The sequence below is a fragment of the Saimiri boliviensis genome, chromosome 4 (assembly GCF_048565385.1).
Source record: "Saimiri boliviensis isolate mSaiBol1 chromosome 4, mSaiBol1.pri, whole genome shotgun sequence".
NCBI lineage: Eukaryota > Metazoa > Chordata > Mammalia > Primates > Cebidae > Saimiri > Saimiri boliviensis.
The window spans coordinates 99,055,629-99,083,148 of NC_133452.1; the positions used below are offsets into that span (position 1 = coordinate 99,055,629).

Below are 27,520 nucleotides of genomic sequence, written 5' to 3' on the forward strand. Positions count from 1 at the left end.
CAGTCTGGGTAACAGAGCGAAACTGTCTCAAAAAAAAAAAAAAAATATATATATATATATATATATATATATATATATATATATATACACACACACATATATATATATTTTTGGAGATAGAAATATATATTATATATATACACATATATATCTTTTACATATATACAGATAATATGTATATATAAGCACGTACGTATGTATATCTTGGAGAGTTCTTCACATCAGTGTACACAGATACTTCTCATTGTTTCCTATCGGTGCATACTGTTCTGATATATGCATGTCCCATAATGTATTTAACCAGGCCCTTGTTGATGGGCATTTAAGTTTACAGACTTTTGCTTTTTTTTTTCAAGCAGTGCTTCCATGAGTAATCTTGTATACACATCATTTTGCACTCCTGTAACTATCTGTAGGATAAATTCCTAGAAATGGAATTGCTGAGTTCCCAAGTCTATACATAGGGAATTTTCATAGACAAGGTCAAATTGTCTTCAACGGGAACTGTTTCAATTTACATATGTATAATGGTTCCTATTTACCTATAGTCATGGCTATTCAAAGTAATATCAATTTTTTGGATTTTTACTAACCCAATAAATGATAAATGGTATCTCAGTAACTTTTAATTTAAATTCATCTTATAGTGAGGATTAGTATTTTTCAGATGTATAAAGGACATTTATATATATTTCCTTTTCATTCGTACTTTTCTATTGAGTTGGTAATTTTATTGTTATTTTGTAGGAGCTCTTTATATAATATATCCAACATCTTTTAAAAAGTCAGGCTAGTCCCAGGGTAGCAAGTTGTCTTAATCGATTGCTCCCAGTAAGTTACAGATCAAACTCCTTGTTCTACTTCTTTTTTTTCTTTTGGTAGAGAAGAGGTCTCCTTATGTTGCCCAGGCTGGTAACTCCTAGGCTCAAGTGATCCTCCCATGTCAGTCTCCCAAAGTGCTGGAATTACAGGTGTGACCCACTGCACCTGGCTGTTCTACTCTTTCTTCCTTCCTCACTGCTTTGAGTACACTTAAATAAATAGGCTGGGGTGGTAGCTCATGCCTATAATCCCCAAAATTCAGAAAGTAGCTGGATATCCAGCCAGGAGTGATGGCTCACTCCTGTAATCCCAGCACTTTGGGAGGCCAAGGGAGGAGGACTGCTTGAGCTCTGGAGTTCAAGACAAGTTTGGACAACACAGTGAAACCTTGTCTCTACAAATAATAAAAAAAGTTAGCTCGGCATGGTGACATGTCTGTGGCCCCAGATACTCAGGAGGCTGAGGTAGGGATATTCCTTGAGCACAGGCAGTTGAGGCTGCAGTGAGCTGTGATACCACCACTGCACTCCAGCTTGGGCAACAGAGTGAGACCATGTCTCAGAATAAGAGAAAAAATCCTAAAAACAAAAACAAATGTGGTGGTGTGACTGTAGTTTCAGCTGCTGCTCCTAGGGAGGCTGAGGCGGGAAGACTGTTTGAGCCCAGGAGTTCAAGGTTACAGTGAGCCATGATCATGCCACTGCACCCCAGCCTGGGTGACAGAATGAGACCCTGCCTCTAAATCAGTACATAAATAAAAATAAAAAGTCAGGTTTAATGAGGATATGATTTACATACAATAAGATACATCTGCCAGGTGTGGTGGCTCACTCTTGGAATCCTAGCACTTTGGGAGGCTGAGGCAGGAGGATCACTTGAGGCCAGAGTTCAAGACCAGTCTGGGCAACATAAAATCCCATCTCTTAAAAAAAAAAAAAAAAGTAAAATTTAAAAAAAGATATAAAAGACATACATTTTAGGGGAGTTATCCCTTTTATGTGGAAGGCATTCCAGCTGGGGGCTACATGTTGGTGATTTGAAGTTTCTATCTGAAAAAATGAGCTTCAATCTTTGCAGCAAAGGAGTCACCTGGGGGTGGATTATGAAGGTCTCAGGTATACAGGCAGTGTGTTCAATGGGAAGTGGGTAAGCACTGGACTCTATTTGGGCTCAAATTATATTTTTCCTATGTATTAACCATGTAATTTCATTCAGATTACATCATCTCCTTTAGTCTCAGTTTCCTTATCAGTAAAAAAACTTCAAAATCAAATCCCATCAGATAACATAATAAAAGCACATTGCCTAATGCTGACACAAACTAAGTGCTTAATAAATGTTGGTTTCACTTCTCTCCAAATAAAAGCCAAGCCACTAAAAGATAACATGCCGTAGGGCAGCAGAATGGTATATGTGTGTGGGTGTGTATGTTTGTGTGTGTGTGTGTGTATGTGTGTGTCTCATTCCCAACCAGAACCTCAGGTTCTGCTGGAGTATTCAGCCATATAGAGGCCACCCATGTTCCTGTTTCCAGCCTGACACTCCTAGAGTCAGACTGTAAGCTTCCTGTGCTAATAGAATAGTCTCTGACAAGAGATCATTATCTATCTAAGAAAAGACATTTCGAGTGAGTAATAGGGTTGGTGGGGTGGCTCATGCCTGTAATCCCAATACTTTGAGAGGCTGAGGCAGGCAGATAGCTTGAGCCCAGAAGTTCAAGACTAGCCTGGGCAATACTGTGGAACCCAGTCTCTTAAAAAAAAAAAAAAAACGGGCGCGGTGGCTCAAGCCTGTAATCCCAGCACTTTGGGAGGCCGAGGCGGGTGGATCACAAGGTCGAGAGATCGAGACCATCCTGGTCAACATGGTGAAATCCCGTCTCTACTAAAAATACAAAAAAATTAGCTGGGCATGGTGGCACGTGCCTGTAATCCCAGCTACTCAGGAGGCTGAGGCAGGAGAATTGCCTGAGCCCAGGAGGCGGAGGTTGCGGTGAGCCGAGATCGCGCCATTGCACTCCAGCCTGGGTAACAAGAGTGAAACTCCGTCTCAAAAAAAAAAAAAAAAAAAAAAAATACGAAAAAGGTGTGGTGTTGTGCATCTGTAGTCTCAGCTACTTGGGAGGCTGAGGAGACAGGATCACTTGAGCCCAGGAGGTGGAGGTTGCAGTGAGCTGAGAACATACATTGCACTCCAGCCTGGGTGACAGATTGAGACCCTGTCTCAAAAAAAAAAAAAAAAAAGAAAAGAAAAGAAAAAGAAAAAGAAAAAGAAAAAAAAGAGGTGAGTAATAACACCTTTAGCTGCTACTCAAAACTACCCTGCCAAACCCGTTCTTCTGCCTTAGTGATTAGTGCCTGCCCAGCTTCCGCCTAACATCACAACCTGTTGGTTCAACAGCTTTAGATTAATAAAGAGGCTCAACAAAGAATGTGTTTCCCAGGTCCTGGGACTTTGGCCTTCTCTATTTCCAGTAGTGAGCCCTCTATTTACTGTAAGGGAGGCAAAACAATAACAGCAGAACTAATGAATAATTATTTCCTTCCCACATAGCCAGGCAAAGATGGACGGTGTCTGCCACCGCCTTGTAGGTGCCAGCTGGGCATCCTCATTGTAGTCTTAGTGTTGTTCTCATTTGCCTAGGCTAGGTGGAGAGTGTCTTGTCTCCAGATACCCATGGCCTTGGAAAGAAGCAGCTAGGTCACCTCCCAAGCGATTTCACTTGCAGGGTAGAGTGGGATAAAGACTGCCAGCCACGGCCATGAGTTCCCAGCCACAGCTATGTTTACGCCTACCTGGGAGGCCTTATGTGAGCTTTTACAACCCTACATCCCGATGTTATTCCCAAATAGAAAGATCCAGTTTTGCCTTCTGAGTCCACTACACGGCCACAACCTCTCAGTTTAAAATGGAAAGTTAGCAGGGAAGGCCACAATGGTATGCCCCTTCTCAGTGAGGCATCTGTCAACAGATCAACAGCTCTGGAAGTATAGCTCAGAGTACAGAGGCAAGTCTGTCTTTGGAATTCGGCCTCCCGCCTGCATTTGAGGCCCCTGAGGTTTGGGAATGGAACTAAGAATTGTAGAGTCTGAAGAGTGCCTAATAGATGGAGGAGTCAGCAGCCAACGATGGCTACAAAGTGAAGCTGATATGATGGGAGCAGAAACAAGATGTAAAAACCAATGAAACAACAAAGTGAAGCTGAAATATCTTACTGGGAGAAGAAAAATGCCTGTCAAGTTCCACAACTCATCTCCTGTGTGGCTCTGAAGAGGCTTGGAGGGATTCCTGGACATGGAAGTCAAGAGACCTGGGTTTTAGGTACTTATTCTTATTGACAGTCCCAACACTATCCACGAATTACTGCTTGCTTACCATGCAGTGCTAAGTGCTTTATAAGGATGATCTTAATCAGCCCTCAAAGCCATAACCCTCTGAAATAGGTACTATTATCATCTCCATCTTACAGATGAGAAAGCTAAGACAGAAAGAGGTTAAGCAACTTCCCCAAGATCAAAGCAACAGTTTGTCGTGGTACTGGGATTCAAACATAGGCAGTCTGGATCTAGAGGCTGTGCTCATGACAGTTGTGCTACTGCCTTTTGATAGAGTGGTCTTATCATAGTCCTTACCATACAGTGCTGTGATTCTTTGTTTAAATGCTTATGTCCCATGCTAAACTTGATGGTGGGCACAGTGTGTTACTCATTTTCCTATTAACAGTGGCCAAGGGAGACCTGAACACCAAGAGAATGCTCAGGAAACATTTGTTGAATAACTGAGTATTACTTTTTGGGTTTTGGCATTGCAGAAAGATACAAAAGAGTTGAGGAAGTAGTAGGTTACTGTGGAACTAAGGACTCAAGTCTTCTGGTAGTGACAATGGAAATTACCACCTTAAATTGTTACCTCTTTTGAGTTAGGCTTTGAAGCCTGGGTTAAGCATGACCAATGGCTGCAGTTGGACATAACATTTTGGGCCTAGGATTCTTTTTTTTTTTTTTTTTTTTGAGACGGAGTTTCGCTCTTGTTGCCCTGGCGCGATCTGGAGTGCAATGGCGCGATCTCGGCTCACCGCAACCTTCGCCTCCTGGGTTCAGGCAATTCTCCTGCCTCAGCCTCCTGAGTAGCTGGGATTACAGGCACACGCCACCATGCCCAGCTAATTTTTAGTATTTTTAGTAGAGACGGGGTTTCACCATGTTGACCAGGATGGTCTCGATCTCTCGACCTCGTGATCCACCCACCTCGGCCTCCCAAAGTGCTGGGATTACAGGCTTGAGCCACCGCGCCCGGCCGGGCCTAGGATTCTTTTTTATACTTCTTCTTTGACAACAGTACTCCCCCAAGTTTTGGGTGTTCCTCCTTCCCTCCCTGAGGTTTGAGTGGAACTAGCAAACACAATTTTCCACTCATCCCCAATCAAGGAGGACTCTTGACATAAGTGTGCGCATGTAGGTGCTTCCCTGGCTTTTGGCATTATGTGTTAGAAGAACGGAAGTCTGGAGATAGATGAGGCTGTCTCATCGGTGTGGAGGAAACCCGGTTGCAACATGGGACGACGAGGCCAATGTGCAAAGAGAAGCAGACAGGCAGAGATGAGAAATGGAGAAAGAGACCAAGTGACATTACTTCAGGCCCTAGGTCAAGCGTACCTGAGGATAAATCTACCCTTCAATGTCCCAGCTTTCTGAGCCTCTATATCCTATTTGCCTAATCAGGTTTAAGTAGGGTTTTGTCATATGCAACTGGAAAATTTCTTTTTAACAGAGTAGGGTTTCCAGATTTAGAAAAAATAATTGCAGAGGACACATTTATACTAAAAATTATTGCATATCTGAAATTCAAATTTAACTGGATATTGTGTATTTATTTATTTATTTATTTTTAATTTATTTTTTTCAGCAGCATTGAGAGCTGAGACATTGTGTATTTAATTGGCAACTTTTCCCTCATAGGGTTACACAATATTGTACCAGCAGATGTGACAAAACCTACATGAATAAAACTAAAGTCAATTCTGCTGGAAGATTTTTTTTTTTTTGAGACAGAGTCTCACTCTGTCACCTAGGCTAGAGTGCAGTGGCACGACCTCGGCTCACAGCAACGTCCACCTCCCAGGTTCAAATGATTCTCCTGCCTCAGCCTCCCCAGTAGCTGGGACTACAGGCATGCACCACCATGCCCTGCTAATTTTCCTGTATTTTTAGTAGAGACAGGGTTTCACCATTTGGCCAGGCTGGTCTCGAATTCCTGACCTCAAGTGATCCACCCACCTCGGCCTCCCAAAGTGCTGGGATTACAAGCATGAGCCACTGCACTCAGCCTACTGGAAGAATTTTTTAGGAAGGGATAAAGCTAAGTAACTCAACTGGTTAATTTAAATAGATTGTTATATTAAAATAACAGATAAGATCTGAGTTGTAATAATTAAAACACTTGGTAGAGACACATCAATAAACCAACAAAACAGACCAGAAAGCCCAGAGATGAAATAGAATATATAGAGGTATTTAGTGTATAATAAAATACCATTTTGAATTAGTGGGAAAAATGATAGATTTTCAAAAACTGGTGCTAGGATAACTAGGTTGACGTTTGTGAAAAGAAAAATGAGGATAGATCCCTCTTCCATACCTTACTTTAAAATAAATTCCAGATGGATAAAGGTTGTAAACATTAAAAAATGAAATAATAAAAGAATTAGAAAAAATGAGCTTAGCATAGTGGCTCATACCTATAATCCCAACACTTTGGTAGGCCAGGGCTGGGGAATCACTTGAGCCCAGGAGTTCAAGACCAGCCTGGGTAACAAAGAAAAGCCTTGTATCTAAAAAAAAAAAATTTCAAATTATCCAGGCATGGTGGTATGTGCCTGTAGTATCAGCTACTTGGGAGGCTCAGGTGGGAGGATTGCTTGAGCCCAAGAAGCCAAGGCTGCAGTGAGCCGTGACTGTACCACTGCACTCCAGCCTGGTGACAGTGAAACTGTCTTCTTTTTTTTTCCCTCCTCTTTCAGTGAGATGAAATTAGAGGTCCTGTCTCAAAAGAAAAAAAAAGTGGGAGAATTTATTTTTTAATTTTAACTTTTTATTTTTTTGAGACTGTCTTGATCTGTCACCCAGTCTGGAGTGCAGGGGCACAATCTCCACTCACTGCAGCATCTGCCTCTCAAATTCAAGGGATTCTTGTGCCTCGGCCTCCTGAGTAGCTGGGACTACAGGCATGTGCCACCATGCCCAGCTAATTTTTGTATTTTTAGTAGAGATGGAGTTTTGCAATGTTGGCTAGGCTGGTCCCAAATTCCTGACCTCAGGTAATCCACCCACCTTGGCCTCCCAAAGTGCTGGGATTATAGGTGTGAGCCACCATGCCCAGCCAATGTGTGAGAGTATTTAAACAAATAATCTCAGAAAGGTGAAGGCCTATCTACATATGATATACAACCCAGAAGTCACAGAAGAAAAGATAAATAAGTTTGACCAACATACAAATTAAAAGCTTTTTTTAGGATTAAAAACTACCCAAAATAATGCCAAAGGCAAATAACAAAAGAAAAAATATTTGCAAATCATGTAAGAGGCATGGAGTTAATTTCCTTAATATATGGCTGGGCATGGCGGCTCAGGCAGGGCGTAGTGGCTTACACCTGTAATCCCAGCACTTTGGGAGGCTAAGGTGGGTGGATCACTTGAAGTCAAGAGTTTGAGACCCAGCTACTCAGGAGGCTGACGCAGAAGAATCACTTTAATTCAGGAGGTGGTGGTTGCAGTGAGCTGAAATTGTGCCACTGCACTACAACCTGGGTGACAGAGCAAGACTCTATCTCAAAAAAAAAAATTTCCTTAATATATAAAGTACTGTCTACAAATCAATAATGAAAAGATGAGACTAACGATATAACAGATAAAGGGGCAAAGAATATAAAAAGGCAGTTGGTCTGGGTGCAGTGGCTCACACCTATGATCCCAGCACTTGGGAGGCTGAGGCAGGTAGATTACCTGAAGTCAGGAGTTCAAGACCAGCTTGAACAACATGGTAAAACCCTGTCTCTACTGAAAATATAAAAATTATCCAGGCATGGTGGCACATGCCTATAATCTCAGCTACTAGGGAGGCTGAGGCTGGAGAATTGCTTGAACCTGGGAGCTGGAGGTGGCAGTGAGCCAAGATCGTGCCACTGCACTCCAGCCCAGGCAACAGTGTAAGACTCCCTCTCAAAAAAAAAAAATAGAAGAAAGAAAGAAAAGAAAAAAAAAAAAAAGAAACTGGGAACAAGGGTGTGGCTTGGGAACATTTTTGTGGTTTTCTAATTTTCCACCATGTGTATATACTACCTATTAAAATATAAGTAAATAAAATACATTTTAAGTGTGAAATACCTTAAGAACAACATAGATGTGTTATGAAGTACATTACAAACATTGTGAGTTTTTAAAACACCATACAAGAACAAGAGAGTTCAAGGGCATTTCAAGCTCAGGTGGGCACTTGGGATTTTGGCTGTAGACCTAGAGGAATGACGGTGACAAATGAACTCTCTCAGTTGCCTGGGACATTCAGAGAAAAAGTGTGAAAAGCACCGCTTTATAAGATAGCAGAGCCCATGGGCAGGACATGATGGAGATACCCCTTGGAACTTGGAGATAAGGTCACATCTGCAGAGAGATCAGCTGTTAGTAAAATGAAAAAGAAGATTAAAAAAGAGATAAGGTCACTGAGCATATATATATGTCAAGGTCCAACCTGGAAAACCATTCCAAGTCTTTAAAACACAGGGAACTTAATCCAGATATTTGGTTTATACAGGTGTTGGCAGAGACAAAAAGCCAAACAGAATAGTCAAATAGCCCAGACAGGGATGAGTGACAGCAAGAAGCTACTGCCATCCTTACACTGGAGGGACAGAAGGACAACATTGTTCGACCAGAGCCCAGGGTCTAGGATCATCTGCTAGAAGTTAGATCCAAGGAGGTTGTAGTAGACAGCCTGATATTGAGGGGTGGGGAAAGGATGGATACTCTGGCTTGGAGGTGGCATGGGGATAAAAGGTACTCTGGCTTTTTCTTTGATCATTCTTATCTCCAGAAAATGCATCCATCTGATGGAGCCCAGCAATTCAGCTCGGAAGTCAACCAGCACAGGAGTCCAGGCCATGCAGCCTTCATGGAGTCAGTCCACCAATGACTTTCTTTCTTTCTTTCTTTCTTTTTTTTTTTTTTTTTTTTTTGAGACCGAGTTTCGCTCTTGTTACCCAGGCTGGAGTGCAATGGCACGATCTCGGCTCACCGCAACCTCCGCCTCCTGGGTTCAGGCAATTCTCCTGTCTCAGCCTCCTGAGTAGCTGGGATTACAGGCACACACCACCATGCCCAGCTAGTTTTTTTGCATTTTTAGTAGAGACAGGGTTTCACCATGTTGACCAGGATGGTCTCGATCTCTTGACCTCGTGATCCACCCGCCTCGGCCTCCCAAAGTGCTGGGATTACAGGCTTGAGCCACCGCGCCCAGCCTTCTTTTTTTTTTTTTTTTGAGACAGAGTCTTGCCCTGTTGCCAGGCTGGAGTGTAGTGGTGTGATCTCAGCTCACTGCAACCTCCGCCTCCTGGGTTCATGTAATTCTCCTGCCTCAGCCTCCCGAGTAGCTGGGACTACAGGCATGCGCCACCATGCCTAGCTAATTTTTGTATTTTTAGTAGAGAGGGTTTCACCATGTTGGCCAGGATAGTCTTGATCTCTTGAACTTGTGATCCACCTGCCTCGGCATCCCAAAGTGCTGGAATTACAGGTGTGCGCCACTGTGCCTGGCTTTTTTTTTTTTTTTTTTTTTTTTTCAAATACAGACAGAGTCTTTCCCCATCGCCCAGGCTGGAGTGCAGGGGCCAGAACATAGCTCACTGTAGCCTCCAACTTCTGGGCTCAAGTGATCCTTCCACCTCAGCCTTCTGAATAGCTGGGATTACAGGTGTGACCTACTGTGACCTACTGCACCTACTGACATTTTTGAAGGAGCAGGGAAAAGATGAAAAATAGACTTGAAGACAAAAAAGGCCAGGATCAGCACAGAGAAATCAGGAAGAAATCAAAACATAATTGATAGGCCGGGCATGGTGGCTCACGCCTGTAATCCCAGCACTTTGGGAGGCTGAGAATGGCAGATCATTTGAGGTCAGGAGTTCGAGACCAGCCTGGCCAACATGGTGAAACCCTGTCTCTACTTAAAATACAAAAAAATGAGCTGGGCATGGTGGCACATACCTATAATTCCAGCTACTTGGGAGGCTGAGGCATGAGAATCTCTTGAACCCAGGAAGCAGAGGTTACAGTGAGCTGAGATAGCAGCACCGCTGCACTCCAGCCTGGGTGACAGAGTGAGACCCTGTCTCAAAAAAACCCAAAAACCAAAACAAAACAAACACTTAATTGATGATTCCATTCCCTCGAGGAAAATCAACTGAGAGTACCTGGACAAAGGTGAGTTTCTGGAACTGCAACATTAAGACCCAGGCATTTTCTGCAAAATGTCCTTTATAGATGGTTTGTCTGAACTAGGATCTAGATCTAGATGATACACTACATCTGGTTGTTACGTCTCTTAATATTTAAATGTAGAAAAATATCTTTTTTCCTAAGTTGGTGAAGCAAAGAGACCAGTTGTCCTTACAATGTCCTACCTCTAGAATTTGTTTGCTGCCTTTTGCTTTCCTTTAGCTGATCCTATAGCTTATCCTGTTAACTTGATTACATCTAAGTTAAACATTTTTTAAAATGATTTTTAATCTTTGTGGGTACTAAACATTTTGATAATACATCATAGTTGCTGGGTGTAGTGGCCTACATGTGTAATCCCAGAACTTGGAGAGACTGAGGTGAGAGAATTGCTTGAAGTCAGGAGTTTGAGATCCTGCTTCTGCAAAAAAATTAGAAAAATTAACAAGGGTATGGTGGCACGTGCCTGTAGTCCCAGCTACTTGGAAGGCTGAAGAGGCAGGATTGTTTGATCCCAGGAGGTTGAGGCGAAAGTGAGCTGTGATAGAACCACTGCATCCTATCTACACCTCTCTCTCAAAAAAAGTCATAGTTGATGGTATCTACTTAATGGTGTCATCCCAGCAGGAGACACATTATCTGGTTGTTCTACCATTAATCATGTTAAGATTTACCATGGTATTAGGGTGGTAAGAGCCTGAGAACTTCATTACTCAGTTAACTTTCTCCTTAGGACCAGGAAGTAATCTTTGTGGTGTTTACTTCTTCTAAAGGTCAGTTTCCTCAAATGAAATGTGAATAAATAGGGTTGTTGAATGGATTAAGTAAATTAATGCATTTAAAGAACCTATGACATAGTAAACATTTAAATAAATCAGCAATTATTACTATTATTTGGTTGCAATTCTACTCTCAGAGATTGTGTGCAGAAGAACAAAAACAAAAAGCTCCCTCTCCGCAGGCCCCAACACTTCTTAATATTTCCTTTTTCTAAAAGGAGGAAGGCCATTTTGGAGTGTGATAGACCAGATTGGAAGTTTGGCCTTGTTGCTAGAACAGGTGATATCTGTGGACAAGTTACTTCTATCGATTTCTTCCTATGTAATAACTACCGTTTGTGGAGGGCCTAGTGTGTACTTTGCATTAAACACTTTACAAGCATCTTCACATGTAATTCTTCCTTAAACCCTACAAGAATTATTACCCATAATTTTCAGATGAGAAAACTGAGGCTCGGAAACAGTAAATAACTTGCTCAAGTAGCATAGCTAAGGAAGCAGCGAGATGGGTCTTGAAACTGGTGATTTCTGGGGTTAATGAGATTCAAAAAAAAAAAAGACGTGATACAGGCCCAGCACCGTGGCTCACGCCTGCAATCCCTGTACTTTGGGAGGCTGAGGCGGGTGGATCACGAGCTCGGGAGTTCAAGATCAGCCTGGCCAAGACGGTGAACCCCTCTCCGCTAAAAATAAAACAAAATAAAAAAATTAGCCAGGTGTGGTGGCAGGCGCCTGCAATCCCAGCTACTAGGGAGGCTGAGGCAGAGAACTGCTTGAATCCGGGAGGTGGAGATTGCAGTGAACCGAGATTGTGCCACTTCACTCCAGCCTGGGCAACAGAGTGAGACTCTGTCTCAAAAAAAAGAAAAAAAAATACATGATATATAGAGCCACTTGTACTTGGTTTTGGTTTTATTGCACTAAAAAGAAAGGAAAGGTAATTTCTCAGTTGTCGCTTTGTAAAGACAACATTTCTCTAATTTTTTTTTTTTTTACTTGACATGGTGATTGTTGTTAGCTGTGCAAAGATAACATTTCTCAAAAACAGAAATGAAAAATAAATTTTAAAAAGACAAGCGATAACCTTTGTGTCTTCTATAAATTTGGACTATCCTCTTCTCTGTTTCACTTTGCTCCACCTAACCGACTACTATAAATCTTTATTATTTTTTTGAGATAGGGTACCACTCTGTCACCCATCCTGGAGTGCCCTGGCGAGATCATGGCTCACTACAGCCACGACCTCCTGGGTTCAAGCGATCCGCCCATCTCAGTCTCCCGCGTAGCTGGGACCACAGGCGTCCGGCTAATTTTTAAATTATTTGCAGAGACAAGGGTTTCGCTATGTTGCCCAGGACTGGTCTCCAACTCCTGGGCTCAAGGGTTCCTCCGTCCAAGCCTCCCGAGTATCTGAGATTCCAGGCGGGAGCCACGGCGCCGGCTATTGGTTTTAACATCTGTCTTGTTCCACTAGCATGTGAACTCCACGAGGACAATAATTTTTGTCTGTTTTGTTCACTGCTGTTTTTTTTCTTTTTTTCTTTCGAGACTGAGTTTCGCTCTTGTTACCCAGGCTGGAGAGTGCAATGGTGCGATCTCGGCTCACCGCAACCTCCGCCTCCTGGGCTCAGGCAATTCTCCTGCCTCAGCCTCCTGAGTAGCTGGGATTACAGGCACGCGCCACCATGCCCAGCTAGTTTTTTGTATTTTTAGTAGAGACGGCGTTTCACCATGTTGACCAGGATGGTCTCGATCTCTTGACCTCGTGATCCACCCGCCTCGGCCTCCCAAAGTGCTGGGATTACAGGCTTGAGCCACCGCGCCCGGCCTGTTCACTGCTGTTTTTTCAGCATTTATAGCAGCGCCAGGCGCGCGGCAGAGACTCATTAGATATCTATAGAAAGAATAAATAAGCTCTTCCGGAAGCATCGAGAAACAAGATTAAATGGGCTTGGATTGAACCTCGTAGCGACCCGTAGTACTTCTCCTTCCCGCCCTCCTATAGGCGAAAGGAAGAAAAGGAAAAGCCCCGCCCCTCGCTCGGCTGTAGGAAATCTTCCAGGTAGTCTCTTGGGGTTCCGCGGTGTCGGCGCCGGCTGTGTGCGTCATTTCCGGGCGTCACGGAACGGAGTGGCCAACGGCTTGCGGAGCAACATGCCCAAGTGAGTGAGGCCCTGAAATTTGAGGGTGATGGTAGTGACTACTTGTGGCCCTCGTGCAGGAGCGGAGAGCGGGTTCTGGTTTCTGAAACCTCTAGGGATAGGAGAGGATCTGGGGCGGGTGGACGAGGTAGGGAGATGGAGAGCGCTAGACATCCTTTTTTAGAATGGAGATGGATCCCGCTTAAGGCAATAAAAAAAGCCTCGTTTATGTGTGGACGCTTTGTTTGACACTTTTGAGTCGTGACGAGGTCGGGCTTTTTGTTTGTTTCTTTGTTTTTGTCTTCCATGAACAGCGCTTCCATGGATGGGTATCTAACTGGTTGTCATCTCTTTTTTTCTTCCTTCCACCTCTTTTCAGGTTTTATTGTGACTACTGCGATACATACCTCACCCATGACTCTGTAAGTGGCGCATATATTCAGTTTCAAAAAGCCTAATGTGTAATAATGAAATGAGTTTTGTGGTTTTTTTGAAAGATGCAAGTTTGTGCTTTCCCACCTGCTGAGGTTTAAGGTCTACTGCTTGGAGAAAATATTGGAGGTTATTTTCCGACCTTTCCTGTAACTTTGACTAAAAACTGCTTGTCAAGTCGGGCAAAGTGATGTACCTGTAGTCCCAGCTGTGCAAGAGGATGAGGAGAGAGAATCGCTTGAGGTCCAGGCTTAAGTGTGGCATGATCAGGCCACTGCATTCCAGCCTGGGTAACAAACAAAAAAACTGCTTAACAAATAATAGCAGCTAAAGTAGATTTATTTTTATTTTTTTGAGATGGAGTTTCACTCTTGTTGCCCAAGCTGGTGTGCAATGGTGTGATCTCGGCTCACCGCAACCTCCGCCTCGCAGATTAAAGTGATTCTCCTGCCTAAACCTCCTGAGTAGCTGGGATTACATGCCCGTAGTCCCAGTTAATCTGGAGACTGAGGTGGGAAGGTCTCGTGTGTCTAGGAGTTTGAGGTTGTAGGGAGCTATGATTGTGCCACTGTACTCCAGCCTAGGTGACAGAGCGAGACCCTGCTTCAATAATAATAATAAACAGAAAAAAATGCTTAATACTTTCTTCTAAAAGTAAGCTTTTTACATGTATAACATTTTAGACATGAAAAACAGCAATTTTTCACAACAAAATAGTACAAAGAATGGCATTGTTTTAACTTTTGCAAAATGCTCATGTCTGACAGTGGAAAACAGCTGGATTCTCAACGATTTCAGCACTAAATCTGTTGCAATATATTTTTTGATTGAAATATATGAAGAAGGTTCAACGTCACAGGGTATATAGTTGAAAAAAGGAGTACATTAATAGCCTTGTTAGATATTTGTAGATATTTTTTACTGCATCTCAACACGTGGTTATTTGCAGTGTGGAATCTGAAATTGTATGAAACTTTTCATATGGTTACATTAAGTCCCAGCTACTTGGGAGACCGTGGTGCAAGGATTACTTAAGTTTATTAATTTGAGACCAGCCTGGGCAATGTGTAGTGTAACCTTGTCTCTTTAAAAAAAAAAAAAAAAAAATTGGGGTCTGGGCGTGGGGGCTCACGCCTGTAATCCAAGCACTTTGGAGGCCAAGGTGGGTGGATCACCTGAGGTAGGGAGTTCAAGACCAGCCTGACCAACATGGTGAAACCCCGTCTTAAAAAAAAAAAAAAAAAAAAAAAATTGGGCCAGGTGCAGTGGCTCAGGCCTGTAATCCCAGCACTTTGAGAGGCCGAGGTGGGCAGATCACGAGGTCAAGAGATCGAGATCATCCTGGCCAACATGGTGAAACCCCATCTCTACTAAAAATACAAAAATGAGGGCCGGGCGCGGTGGCTCAAGCCTGTAATCCCAGCACTCTGGGAGGCCAAGGTGGTTGGATCACGAGGTCAAGAGATCGAGACCATCCTGGTCAACATGGTGAAACCCCGTCTCTACTAAAAATACAAAAAATTAGCTGGGCATGGTGGCACGTGCCTGTAATCCCAGCTACTCAGGAGGCTGAGGCAGGAGAATTGTCTGAGCCCAGGAGGCGGAGGTTGCGGTGAGCTGAGATCGTGCCATTGCACTCCAGCCTGGGTAACAAGAGCGAAACTCCGTCTAAAAAAAAATAAATAAATAAAAAGGTTGAATGTGGAACTTATTGTATGTCAGTTATACCCCAATAAAGCTATTAAAGAACAAAAGGACTAGTGGACTATCGACAAAGTTCTGTATGTGATTTGTATAGAGTTTGTACTCTAGACCCCTAGTCATTGAAGAGAACATATTTTCACAGTGTTATTTAACTATATGTGAGCTATCTTATTTTGCCATGGAATAACCTAAGAAAGGACATTAAAATGGCCTTGTGTTCTAGATCAGTGACTTGCACATTTTTTTCTTAATGTGTGGGAATATAATTATTTTAGGTTTGGGGACAGACAGCCTTTGCTGCAGTTACTCAACTCTGCGTTGTAGAGAGAAGCCATAGCCAGTACAGAAATAAATGTGCTGGGCTCTGTGGCTCCCACCAGTCAGCTCACAGCATGTTTGTAGGCCAAGGTCGGAGGTTTACTTGAGATTAGGAATTTGAGACCAGCCTGGGTCACATCATGAGACCTCGTCTTTACAAAAAATTAAGAAGTTGGCTGGTCATAGTGGCTGTGTCTCTAGTCCCAGCGACTCAGGAGGCTGAGCTGGGGTGATTGCTTGAACCTGAATGGTTGAGGCTGCAGTGAGCCGAGATTGTGCTGTTGCATTCCAGCCTGAGTTAACAGCAAGATCCTGTTCAAAAAAAAAAAAAAAAAAAAAAAAGAGAGATAAATGTGGTTGTGTTCCAATACTTTTTTTTTTAAGATGGAGTTTTGCTCTTGTTGCCCAGGCTGGAGTGCAATGGCACAATCTCAGCTCACTGCAACCTCCTCCTCCTGGGTTCAAGTGATTCTTCTGCCTCAGCCTCCCAAGTAGCTGGGATTACAGGTGCCCGCCACTATGCCCAGCTAATTTTTATATTTTTAGTAGAGACAGGGTTTCACCATGTTGGCCAGGCTGATCTTGAACTCTTGACCTCAAACGATCTGACATCCTCAGACTCCCAAAGTGCTGAGATTACAGGCGTGAGCCACAGCACCTGGCTTTTTAAAATTTTATTTATTTATTTATTATTTTTTTTGAGATGGAGTTTCGCTCTTGTTACCCAGGCTGGAGTGTAATGGCGTGATCTCGCAACCGCAACCTCTGCCTCCTGGGTTCAGGCAATTCTCCTGCCTCAGCCTCCTGAGTAGCTGGAATTACAGGCACGCACCACCATGCCCAGCTAATTTTTTGTATTTTAAGTAGAGATAGGTTTTCACCATGTTGACCAGGATGGTGTCGATCTCTTGACCTCGTGATCCACCCACCTCGGCCTCCCAGAGTGCTGGGATTACAGGCGTGAGCCAACGCACCCGGCCTATTTAAAAAAAAAAAAAAAAAAAAAACCACTGGCTGGCTGGCCTATGGGCCATAGTTTGCTGACCTCTGGTCTAGATAATACAGTAAAAAAAATTTACCACAGTACATTGCTGGATAATGTTTATAAGTAATACTGTAGCAGCCAGCTAATGCTACTTATATAAAGGTAAAACTTTAAGTTTTAGTATTGGACATTTGTTTCTGCATCTGATATGATCATATGATCTTTTTATTTTACAGCCATCTGTGAGAAAGACACACTGCAGTGGTAGGAAACACAAAGAGAATGTGAAAGACTACTATCAGAAATGGATGGAAGAGCAGGCTCAGAGCCTGATAGACAAAACAAGTATGTTTCAGTCTCTTGTTCTGATGTGGTAAAATGGTCCTATTCTTTCTTGTCCCTGTCTCTGTTGTTTTTCACAGAGGCAACTCATTCTGAATGATAAATAGGAGCATTTGGATATGTTGAATGAAATAAGTGGAAGGTCATTGGTTTCCCAAGGATATAGGAACACATTATTGAGGTTAGAGCAATCAGAGACAGCAATAAGGTTAGATGACAAAGTGAGGCAGAGAAGAATGGAGTTGCCTAGCATTTATCTGTGGACATGGACCAGATTTTGTAGCAAATTTATATAAAGCCCCTTTGTAGTAATCCACAGGTTTTAGAAGTGTGTTCCTATTCTAATAGGAGCAGGTGGGGAGTGGGTTTGTGGTTTTGCCCAAATAGTTTGAGACCCTATTTAGATTTCTTATTTGTAGTTCTGACAGAGTACTAGTCAAAAAGAAACTACTTGATGTAACAAAATAGTCGATACATTTTGGACCCCTGTTGTACATCCCATACTCTTTTTGTTAGGAACATTTTGTTGTTCCGGCTTGTTGGGTCTAGGGCACTAACAGAAGGGGATGTTGCATTTTTACTTTAGATCATCCTGGTATATTTGAACCACGACCTTTTTTTTTTTTTTACTGAGATGGAGTCTCACTCTGTTGCCCAGGATGGAGTGTAGTGGCGCCATCTCAGCTCACTGCAACCTCTACTTCCTGGGCTCAAGCGATTCTCCTGCCTCAGACCCAAGCAGCTGGGATTACGGGCATGTGCCACTATGCCCAACTAATTTTTGTATTTTTAGTAGAGATGGGTTTCACCATGTTGGTCAGGCTGGTCTTGAACTCCTGAACTTGTGATCAGCCTGCCTTGGCCTCCCAAAGTGCTGGGGTTACAGGCGTGAGCCACTGTGCTCGGCTTCATGGCCTCTCTTAATCATTCATTGTACTCTGAGCTGGTTAGCCATATGGGCTTTGTGATGTGCCTTTTTGAAAAAGCAAAGGCTGGGTGCAGTGGCTCATGCCGGTAATCCCAGCACTTTGGGAGGCCGAGGTGGGTAGATCACTTGAGGCCAGGAGTTGGAGGCCATCCTGGCCAACATGGGGAAACCCCGTCTCTACTAAACATACCAAAATTAGCAGGACATGTTGCACACTACTAATCCCAGCTACTCAGGAGGCTGAGGCAGGAGAGTTGCTTGAACCCAGCTACTCAGGAGGCTGAGGCAGGAGAGTTGCTTGAACCCAAAAGGTGGATGTTACAGTAAGCTGAGATCGCACTACTGCACTCCAGCCTGGGTGACAGAGTGAGTCTCAAAAAAAAATTTTTTTTTAATTAAAAAAAAATTTTAAAAATAATGAAAAGGCAAAACTGGCCATGCATGGTAGCTCATGCCTATAATCCCAGCACTTTGGGAGGAGGGGGTGGTCAGATCACCTGAGGTCAGGAGTTCGAGACAAGCCTGGCCAACATGGTGAAACCCCATTTCCACTAAAAATATAAAAAATTCAGCCGAGCGTGGTGGGGCATGCCTGTAGTCCCAGCTACTTGGGAGGCTGAGGCTGAGGCAGGAGAATCGCTCAAACCCAGGAGATGGAGGTTGCAGCGAGCCAAGTTTGTGGCACTACACTGCACTCTAGCCTGGGCAACAGAGTGAGGCTTTGTCTCAGAAAAACAATAATACTTAATAAATAATGAGGCAACACTATTGTGAAAATTTTCAAATGAAATAGGCAAGCTTAATGAATTTCCAATTCTGAATTTCCTCACCCTTCACTTCCCATTGCTTAACTGTAGCACTCTTGTTGCATTTATTATTTTCTCAACCTTGATACTGTTGGCATTTAAGCCTGGATGATCTTTTGCTGTGGGGGGTCTTTCTGTGAGTTGCAGGATGTTTGACAACATCCCCAGCATCTGCCAACTAGATGCCAACCTCCAGTTGTGACAACTAAAAGTATCTCTAGGCATTGTGCAGTGTCCCTGGGAGGCAAAATTGTTTCTGGCTGAGAGAGCCACTGAATGTTGTCATCTACCGCCTTTCTCCTTCCTGGATTATTATGGAGCAAATCTCAAGACATTGTCCCAATTTTTAAAAATTATTTTATTTATTTTTTAGATGGAGTCTTGTTCTGTTGCCCAGGCTGGAGTGAAGTGGCACAATCTCGGCTCACTGCAACCTCCACCTCCTGGGTTCAAGTGATTCTCCTGCCTCAGCTTTCTGAGTAGCTGGGACTACAGGTGCATGCTACCACACCCAGCTAATTTTTTTGTATTTTTGGTAGAAATGGGGTTTTATACCATGTTGGCCAGGCTGGTCTCAAACTGCTGACCTCAAGTGATTTGCCTGCCTTGGCCTCCCAAAGTGCTGGGATTATAAGTATGAGCCACTATGCCTGGCCCCAATTTTTAAATTAATTAATTAATTAATTAATTATTTTCACTCCTGGCCCCAATTTTTTTTAAAGACTGAGTCTCGCAGGGTGCCATGGCTCATGTCTGTAATACCAGCACTTTGGGAGGCCGAGGCGGGTGGATCACAAGGTCAGGAATTCAAGACCAGCCTGGCCAAGATGGTGAAACTCCATCTCTACTAAAAATGCAAAAATTAGCTGGGCATGGTCGCAGGTGCCTCCCAGCTACTTGGGCGGCTGAGGCGGGAGAATTGCTTGAACCAGGGAATCAGAGGTTGTGGGTGAGCCAAGATCATGCCACTGTACTCCAGCCTGGTGATAGAGCGAGACTCTGTCTCCAAAAAAAAAAGAGTTGAGGATGAATAAACTTTTTTTTTTTAAATTTTTTTCTATTTTTTTTGAGATAGAGTCTTACTCTGTTGCCCGATCTGGAGTACAGTGGCCCAGTCATAACTCACTGTAACCTTGAACTCTAGGGCTCAAGCATTCCTCCTCCCTCAGCTTCCCAAGTAGCTGGGACTACAGGTGCACACCACCGTGCTCAGCTAATCTTTATTTTTTGTAGAGATGGGGTCTCACTATGTTGCCCAAGCTAGTCTTGAACGCTGGGGCTCCCAAAGTGCCAGGATTACAGGCATGAGCCACTGCATTTGGCTTGAATACGTGTTTTTGTTTTTGTTTTGTTTTAAGGCTAGTAAAACATTTTTAGTGGCGGACTTTTTGAGAAGACTAGGGGAGCCCTTCAGGGACACACCCCATGAAACCCATGATTATGTTGACAGTCTGCTACCGAGCCAGTGACTTTGCTTCCCCTACTTAGCCTTTACCCTCCTACAAAGTATGTGAGAGAGGCCTTCTTGATTGAAAAGTCCATATTGGGATATAATCCCTGAGATCCACAGGCTTTATTCAGAGGCATATGGATAATAAGCTATTGATAAATCTCTGCTAGGTCACTGTTTTGGATATGATCCAGTGAATCATCAGTAATTGACTTGAGTAATTTGACTTGCTTTGGCTTGCTTGGAGTGAAGTAGGATGACCTGTAGATAGCACTATATTGGCAGGAACTTATGTCAGGAACAGAGTTTATTAGTGTGTACTTTAAAATTTATTTGTGATTCTTTTCCAAAATCAAATATAGATGATCTTCAGTTTTTCTCATGCCTCATTATCTGGGAAAAAAAAAAAAATTAAAAATTGATTGTATTAGACTTTTAAAAAATCATAATCTCTTTTGGGGCAAGCTTATAGTTTGAAATCTTTGTTTCTTTTAAATCTCCTAGTTTAGTGCATTGATTTCCAAACTGGTAAACCAACATAGCGTATTATTTTTACCTAGGACAGCATACTTAGGAAGGATGGACATTTTATAAAGGCTAGCTTTTTGGGCATGTATTACACTTTTTCAAACAAAACTATGAATGGCTTGAATTGGTTATAAACCACATCTACAAATTAAAGGTGACTGTTCCTCTTTGGTAAAAGACATTGATAGGGCCAGGTGTGATGGCTCATGTCTATTCTAGCACTCTGGGAAGCCAAGGTGGGTGGATCACATGAACTCAGGAGTTTGAGACCAGCCTGGGCAATAGGGAGAAACCCCATCTCTGCAAAAAGTAGAAAAGTTAGCCAGGCATGGTGCTGTGTACCTGTAGCTACTCAGGAGGATGAAGTGAGAGGATCACCTGAGCCCAGAAGGTTGAGGCTGCCATGAGCTGCGATTGTCCCTGCACTCCAGCATGGGTGACAGTAAGACTCTGTCTCAAAAAAAAGAAGACATTGATACACAGGAAATTTTTACTCCAGTCTCCCTTATTTAATTTAAACATAGAACTGCTAAGTAGAAAATGTAAATCAACAAACCAATTAATTGCAATTTTAGCTGGTGAATACCTGAAAATAATTTTAAAACTGTAGAACCATGATATAGTAGCTTCAGATGAAAACTAGCACATTCTCACTCATAAGTGGGTGTTGAACAGTGAGAACACGTGGACACAGGGATGGGAACATGACATACCGGGGCCTAGTGGGGAGGAATAGCAGGGGGTGGGGGATTGGGGAGGGATAGCATCAGGAGAAATACCTAATGTAGATGATGGGGTGACGGATGCAGCAAACCACCACCATGGTATGTGTATACCTATTAACAAACCTGCATGATCTGCACATGTACCCCAGAACTTAAAGTATAATAGGTTTAAAAAAAAAAAAACTAGCAAGAATAAAGTAACTGGAACCATTAAAGACCTGAAAGAAAGTGGTGTTTTAGTTATTCATTTGTTGAATTCTTATTCATCTTTTTTTTTCCTCATCCTCATCTCCAAAGCGGCTGCATTTCAACAAGGAAAGATACCTCCTACTCCATTCTCTGCTCCTCCTCCTGCAGGGGCGATGATACCACCTCCCCCAAGTCTTCGTAAGTTTAAACTTTTAAGGGGTGTGACTGGGCAGGCTATCCTTTGGTTATGTTAGATTATCTCACCGTTGGCTTTCAAATGTTGTTGCATTTATATGTAGATAGTAATATAAATGTATCAATATATAAATGTTGAATATAGATGCAGGTAGTAATAGAAAACAACTTTAGTGGTATAATTTCTAAAGTAACTTTAGAGTTAAATTTTGATTGCATTGTCACTAAGATACTGTATTTATGGCATCCCAAGTGTGAATCTGAGACAGATTTAAATGGAAAGAAAGCTCAGAATGAACCTCTGATTAGATGAGCTAATATATGAATAGGAGTTGCTAGGTACATTAAATTATTTACAGCTGTGAACACAGCACTGGAGGACTGAAATTGCTGATAAACTCCTTAGTCTTTTGCCCTATTTTCTAAGCCACCTAACACCAAAATCTGTATCTTATGAAAGATAAGAATTAGGCTGAGCGTGGTGGTTCGCACCTGTAATCCCAGCACTTTGGGAGACCAAGGCAGGTGGGTCACTTGAGATCAGGAGTTTGAGACCAGCCTGGCCAACATGGTGAAACCCCATTCCTACTAAAAATACAAAAATTAGCCAGGCATGGTGGTGCACGCCTATAGTCCCAGCTACTCAGGAGTCTAAGGCAGGAGAGTTGCTTGAACACAGGAGGTGTAGGTTGCAGTGAGCTGAGATTGTGCCACTGCACACCAGCCTAGGCAACACAGCAAGACTTTGTCTGAAAAAAGCAAAAAAACACAAAAAATGGAAGATAAGAATTAGATCATTGAAAGTGGGAAAGTGGAGTGGATCATAGGCCCAGCTTTCTGGGAAAGTTTGTTGTTTCTCTGTGGCAGACGAGAAAACTGAGTGCTGTACTAGGTCATACTGTACTGTGGCTTTCCTGGGAGAGTTCAGACTGAAATCGCATTCAGAGACCTAGACTCAATCTTGCACACAGTCACGGGTATAAACCCAGGGAAGCAGGCTGTTTGTAATAGTTGCACACTAAATGTAGGTGGACCTACAATAAAATAGCCTGCCAAACCTTTTCTGGACGCCTGACATCCTGGGACCTGGTCAGGCCTCAGCCCATAGCAACTCCAGGGTTTCTTCTCTCTCCTACTCTGCCTTGACCGGCTTGCACTCAACTCAATTATTTTTGATAGCAGAATAGTCTGTGGTATGAATGTACCATAATTTACCTCACTCTTTTCTTATTGGATATTTCAGTTGTTCCAGATTTTAGCTGTTGTAAATGATACTGTCAGGAATATCCCTGCATATAAGTTTTTGTATTTCCAAAGAATCTTTTAAAACCATGTTTTCATTTTTTACAAAGGCATCTGAAATTAGATACTTGTGGCCTAAGTTCATCAGCTTTTTGTCAGGACCTCTATAGAAGGCACAACCTCTCCACCCCTTGTTTTGTTTTGTTTTGTTTTATTTAATTAAAATCTCAGTTTTTTCTTAACCTAGTGAATCTAACTTTATTTTATTCTTCTGTCTAGGCAAGCTTGTTCTTCCTTTTTATTTGTAGAACAATGTTTTATGGCATGTGATTTTTGTGGATCTGCTATTATAAAAAGAAACCATGAAAGGTCTATTCTTTCAGAATTCGAAGGAGTTCATGAGATCCTTTTAGTTTGATTAAGAAGAGAAAATGTTGCCGGGCGCGGTGGCTCAAGCCTGTAATCCCAGCACTTTGGGAGGCCGAGGCGGGTGGATCACGAGGTCAAGCGATCGAAACCATCCTGGTCAACATGGTGAAACCCCGTCTCTACTAAAAATACAAAAAATTAGCTGGGCATGGTGGCGCGTGCCTGTAATCCCAGCTACTCAGGAGGCTGAGGCAGGAGAATTGCCTGAACCCAGGGGGCGGAGGTTGCGGTGAGCCGAGATCGCGCCATTGCACTCCAGCCTGGGTAACAAGAGTGAAACTCCGTCTCCAAAAAAAAAAAAAAAAAAAAAAAAGAAGAGAAAATGTTAATATGTGAGCACACCTTAACCACAGGCCCCATTCTTTATTTCAGCGGGTCCTCCTCGCCCTGGTATGATGCCAGCACCCCATATGGGGGGCCCTCCCATGATGCCAATGATGGGCCCTCCTCCTCCTGGGATGATGCCAGTGGGACCTGGTAAGTTTAGATGTCTGTCTTTCTAGTTTGCTCCATTGTGTTTTTTTCTAGTTTAATGGAATTCTTAATTAGCTATCTGCCTGTACTATTGTAACAAATTAAATTTGGTCAGTCATTGACGGGAATTTACACAAAAAGAAATACTTGGTTTATCAGTATAATTGAATGGTATCCAGTGACCTTGTGCTACTAAAAGCAGGATAGGTTGCCTCTTTTTTTATTTCCTCTCTTCTGTTTACTTTCCTCATCCTGGCTTTTGGCCATTTATGTATAGTGAAGAGAAGAGTAGATAAGCTTGTTCCATTTTGAGGGGAGAGGGAAGATTATAGATACATTACATTTTCTCAGTTTTGATTTGGAGCAGAGCTACTTCTTGTTGCCTATTTAATCTTGCAGATTAACTTGGCCTCATCATTATATTAAAAAGGCTTTCAGCCTGGTAGTTGGTTTTTTATTTAGGGAGGGGGGAAAAACTTAGGCTTCAAACATTTTATTTTAATGTAAATTTAAACACATCAATTTGCGAATATTTCTGATATGTGAACAGGACCTTTGCTTTGAGAGTGTGTCTAATGATTGGAACAGTATATATTTATTGCATAAACCAGTAAGCCATAACTGTAACACATCCTTTACCAACTTTAGTTTCATTTCTTTCAAGTGATCTGAGTCCCAGTTCCAATCTTTTATTATTATTTTGCCTACAAAATTTTTGAGTATTTTTTGGTGATTTATCTAAGTATCATTAGTTTTAGAAACTGTTCTCTTTTCACACTCATTTAATTGGTTTGCAGAAAACTTATATATATAATTAGAGTAATAACTACAGCTGACATAATCAGGTTTGGGAACAGATGTGGCCGACGCCTCCAACTACTCTGGAAATACAAGCTGCAAAGTTATTAGAGTGGCTTCCTAGCCAGAATTATCAGTATATCTGTGGTGGGTATCGGGGAGAGTATAGATAAAGAGAGTTCCTGCCTTGCTGACTTGTGAGCCCAAAACAAAATCAAATGACTTCAGTGGCTTTAGCATCTGAAATCAGGGTCACAAATTCAAATTCTTAGAGGTTTTAGGGATGCGGTAACTGAGGAATGCAAGATTCTTCTAAAGAAGGCTTCTGGAACTCAACTTCAGCCTATGGTTGACATTTGAGAATAAGGCTTGGTGTTGCCTTTTCTCCTGAGTCTGCTTTTTGTTTTCTGTTTTTTCAAGCCAGGATAAAATGATAAGATTGTGGGATTTGTGTTAAAATAATTGAGTAGTTGGAGGTTGGACTGGGATAGGAATGGGTGGGATTATAGATAAAGTTGTCCGTGAGTGGATAATTGTTGAAGCTGGCTGATGGATACATGGATGTTCGTTATATTCTTCTTTACTATTCTTGTGTATGTTTGAACATTTTCATAATAAAAAATTTAAAAGAAAAAAGGAATCTAGACTTCTGTATGAAATCCCAATGTTACCAACTGATTCAAAGTAAATCCGCTGTGGAGACCAAAGAAAACAAGTTTTCAGGTGCCCAGTTTTTAATCTTTGGTTTATGTCCATCCATTTCTTCTAAGAAATTCTTAAATATAGGGTAAGCATGGGCCTTTATTTGGTATTTAGAAGTTAGTAGTATTCTCTGTTCCTGTTTAAATTGGTCTTAAATTCTGTACCTGTTGGATTTTGTGTCTTTGCATATTTTTGTGTTTCACCATTTGTGATAAGGCTATATTCAAGTTTGAATATAGTTTTCTCTTGTACCCTTTGCTGCAGACCTTTACTCAAAATTATTTAGTTAAAAATAAATTGGTAAAATTTGATATTTAAAAACAATATCGATAACATGAAATTATGGGGCATAATAGTAAAATGAATATCCATGAACCCACCACCCAGCTGAGAAATAGAACATTATCAATTCCATTGAAACTGCCTGTGTTCCTCCCCTACCCCTCTGCTTGCTCTCCCCTCCCTGGCTTATTTATTTGGCTGGTTTATTGATGGGACACTTAAAAACATTCATTAATAGTTTCTGAAATGCATTAGAAAAATCAGATTTTTATGTGCACTAATTGTTATAAATCACGTTATTGCCTATTATTTTTATTGACTTGAGCTAAGTATGGTTACTAACAGGTTCTCAGCATGGGCCTCCTGCTCACCTTTCCTACAACTCCGAACAAACGCTTAGTGGTAAGATTGTCCTCTGTGCCTGTGTACATTCATGAAATAGCTCCTGGTTATATAGTGGATATAACTGATTAAAAGAGCTGACTGAAAAACCTGTGACTTAGTTGTGAATTTCCCTGAGTAAGAAAAAAAGGTCAGTTTAGGGAACTGGTGTCCCTGGTGATTTCTGGAAAGCAGTCTGTTATTAGTTTCCCCCTATCATTACATCATGATTCCCATATGATTCTTGTGTTGACCTTTTTGTTTTTTTGTTTGAGAATGTCTAAGTAATTTACAGATGTGATAAATTTGTTGCATTTCTTCTGTCACGTATGTCTTTTTTCCAGCATTTTGCAAGGGGGGGCTACGTTTTTTGTTTTTAATTGAAGTCCCATAAAACTCTCCCTAAATGGTATTTTCTGACTCCCCTTTTTTCCATCTTCTTTGTTTTATCCTGCAGCTCCTGGAATGAGGCCACCCATGGGAGGCCATATGCCAATGATGCCTGGGCCCCCAATGATGAGACCTCCTGCCCGTCCCATGATGGTGCCCACTCGGCCTGGAATGACTCGACCAGATAGATAAGGATAGAGGGGAGGCCTCATTCTATCAGTTTTATATTACCTGTTCTGCTTCACCAGGAGATCATGCTGCTGTGATGCTGGGTTTTCTAAACAGCATAAGGAAGTCTTGCTCCCCTGTCTGATCAAAGAGAATAGTTTTGGAGGGGAGAGGTGGAGCAAAAAAGATGCAGCTTTCATTTGTATTGGGAAATGTGAAAATAAAGTTGTCAACTCTTTTAGTTAAAAGTGTATTCCCTTTTTCTTCCCCTGTGTATTCTCTGTGTATAAAAGAAATGACGCAGTGAAATAAGCACTAAAAAAAAAAAAAAAAAAAAAAAAAGGAAATGAAGCATTGCAGTTCTGTTTCTCTAGCTCATTATCTCTTCATGTCCTCTGCATGAGATTCTTTTTCCTTAGCTATAGTAAGTCTCTTTGGGCATCTTCCCTTTCTTTACTAAAGTCATCTTGTGCAGGACTGAATCTAGCACTTGTAGAGCTTGTTGGTTAAACTACTAAACAGCTTGGTTAATTTTTCACATGAATAACACTTTGTATAGTAAGTGGAAAATTTTAAGTCTTTTATGCTGAAGTAAGGGAAAATAGTTCATGTGTGTGCATATCAGCCAGGAATGGCAAGAACTGTCCTAACCTCAGCTTCTCCTTTCTCTCAGCTCCCCTCTCTCTTGGGCTCAAATAATCTAAAAAGTTTCTCCTTTTAAAAAAATAACTTTAAGACTAGGCATGGTGGCTCACGCCTGTAATCCCGGCACTTTGGGAGGCCGAGGCAGGTGGATCACCTGAGGTCAGGAGTTCCAGACCA

At 42.1% G+C, this 27,520-nt stretch overlaps 1 protein-coding gene across 1 annotated transcript; it reads left to right on the forward strand.

The window, feature by feature from the left end:
* Window positions 1–13,157: 13,157 nt before the first annotated feature.
* SNRPC (small nuclear ribonucleoprotein polypeptide C) lies at window positions 13,158–26,946 on the forward strand. The gene is made up of 6 exons (XM_003923172.4): window positions 13,158–13,251; window positions 13,610–13,652; window positions 16,906–17,014; window positions 21,746–21,835; window positions 23,876–23,980; window positions 26,598–26,946. Exons 1-6 carry the CDS (start codon window positions 13,244–13,246, stop codon window positions 26,720–26,722), a joined length of 480 nt encoding a protein of 159 aa, XP_003923221.1. The 5' UTR covers window positions 13,158–13,243; the 3' UTR covers window positions 26,723–26,946.
* The last annotated feature ends 574 nt before the right edge of the window (window positions 26,947–27,520 follow it).

Excerpts from the sequence above, each read along its gene's own strand:
- SNRPC (XM_003923172.4), top strand. Across the intron at positions 13,653-16,905 it reads CATACCTCACCCATGACTCT|CCATCTGTGAGAAAGACACA; the intron begins GTAAGTGGCGCA and ends TTTATTTTACAG. Across the intron at positions 23,981-26,597 it reads GATGATGCCAGTGGGACCTG|CTCCTGGAATGAGGCCACCC; the intron begins GTAAGTTTAGAT and ends TTTATCCTGCAG.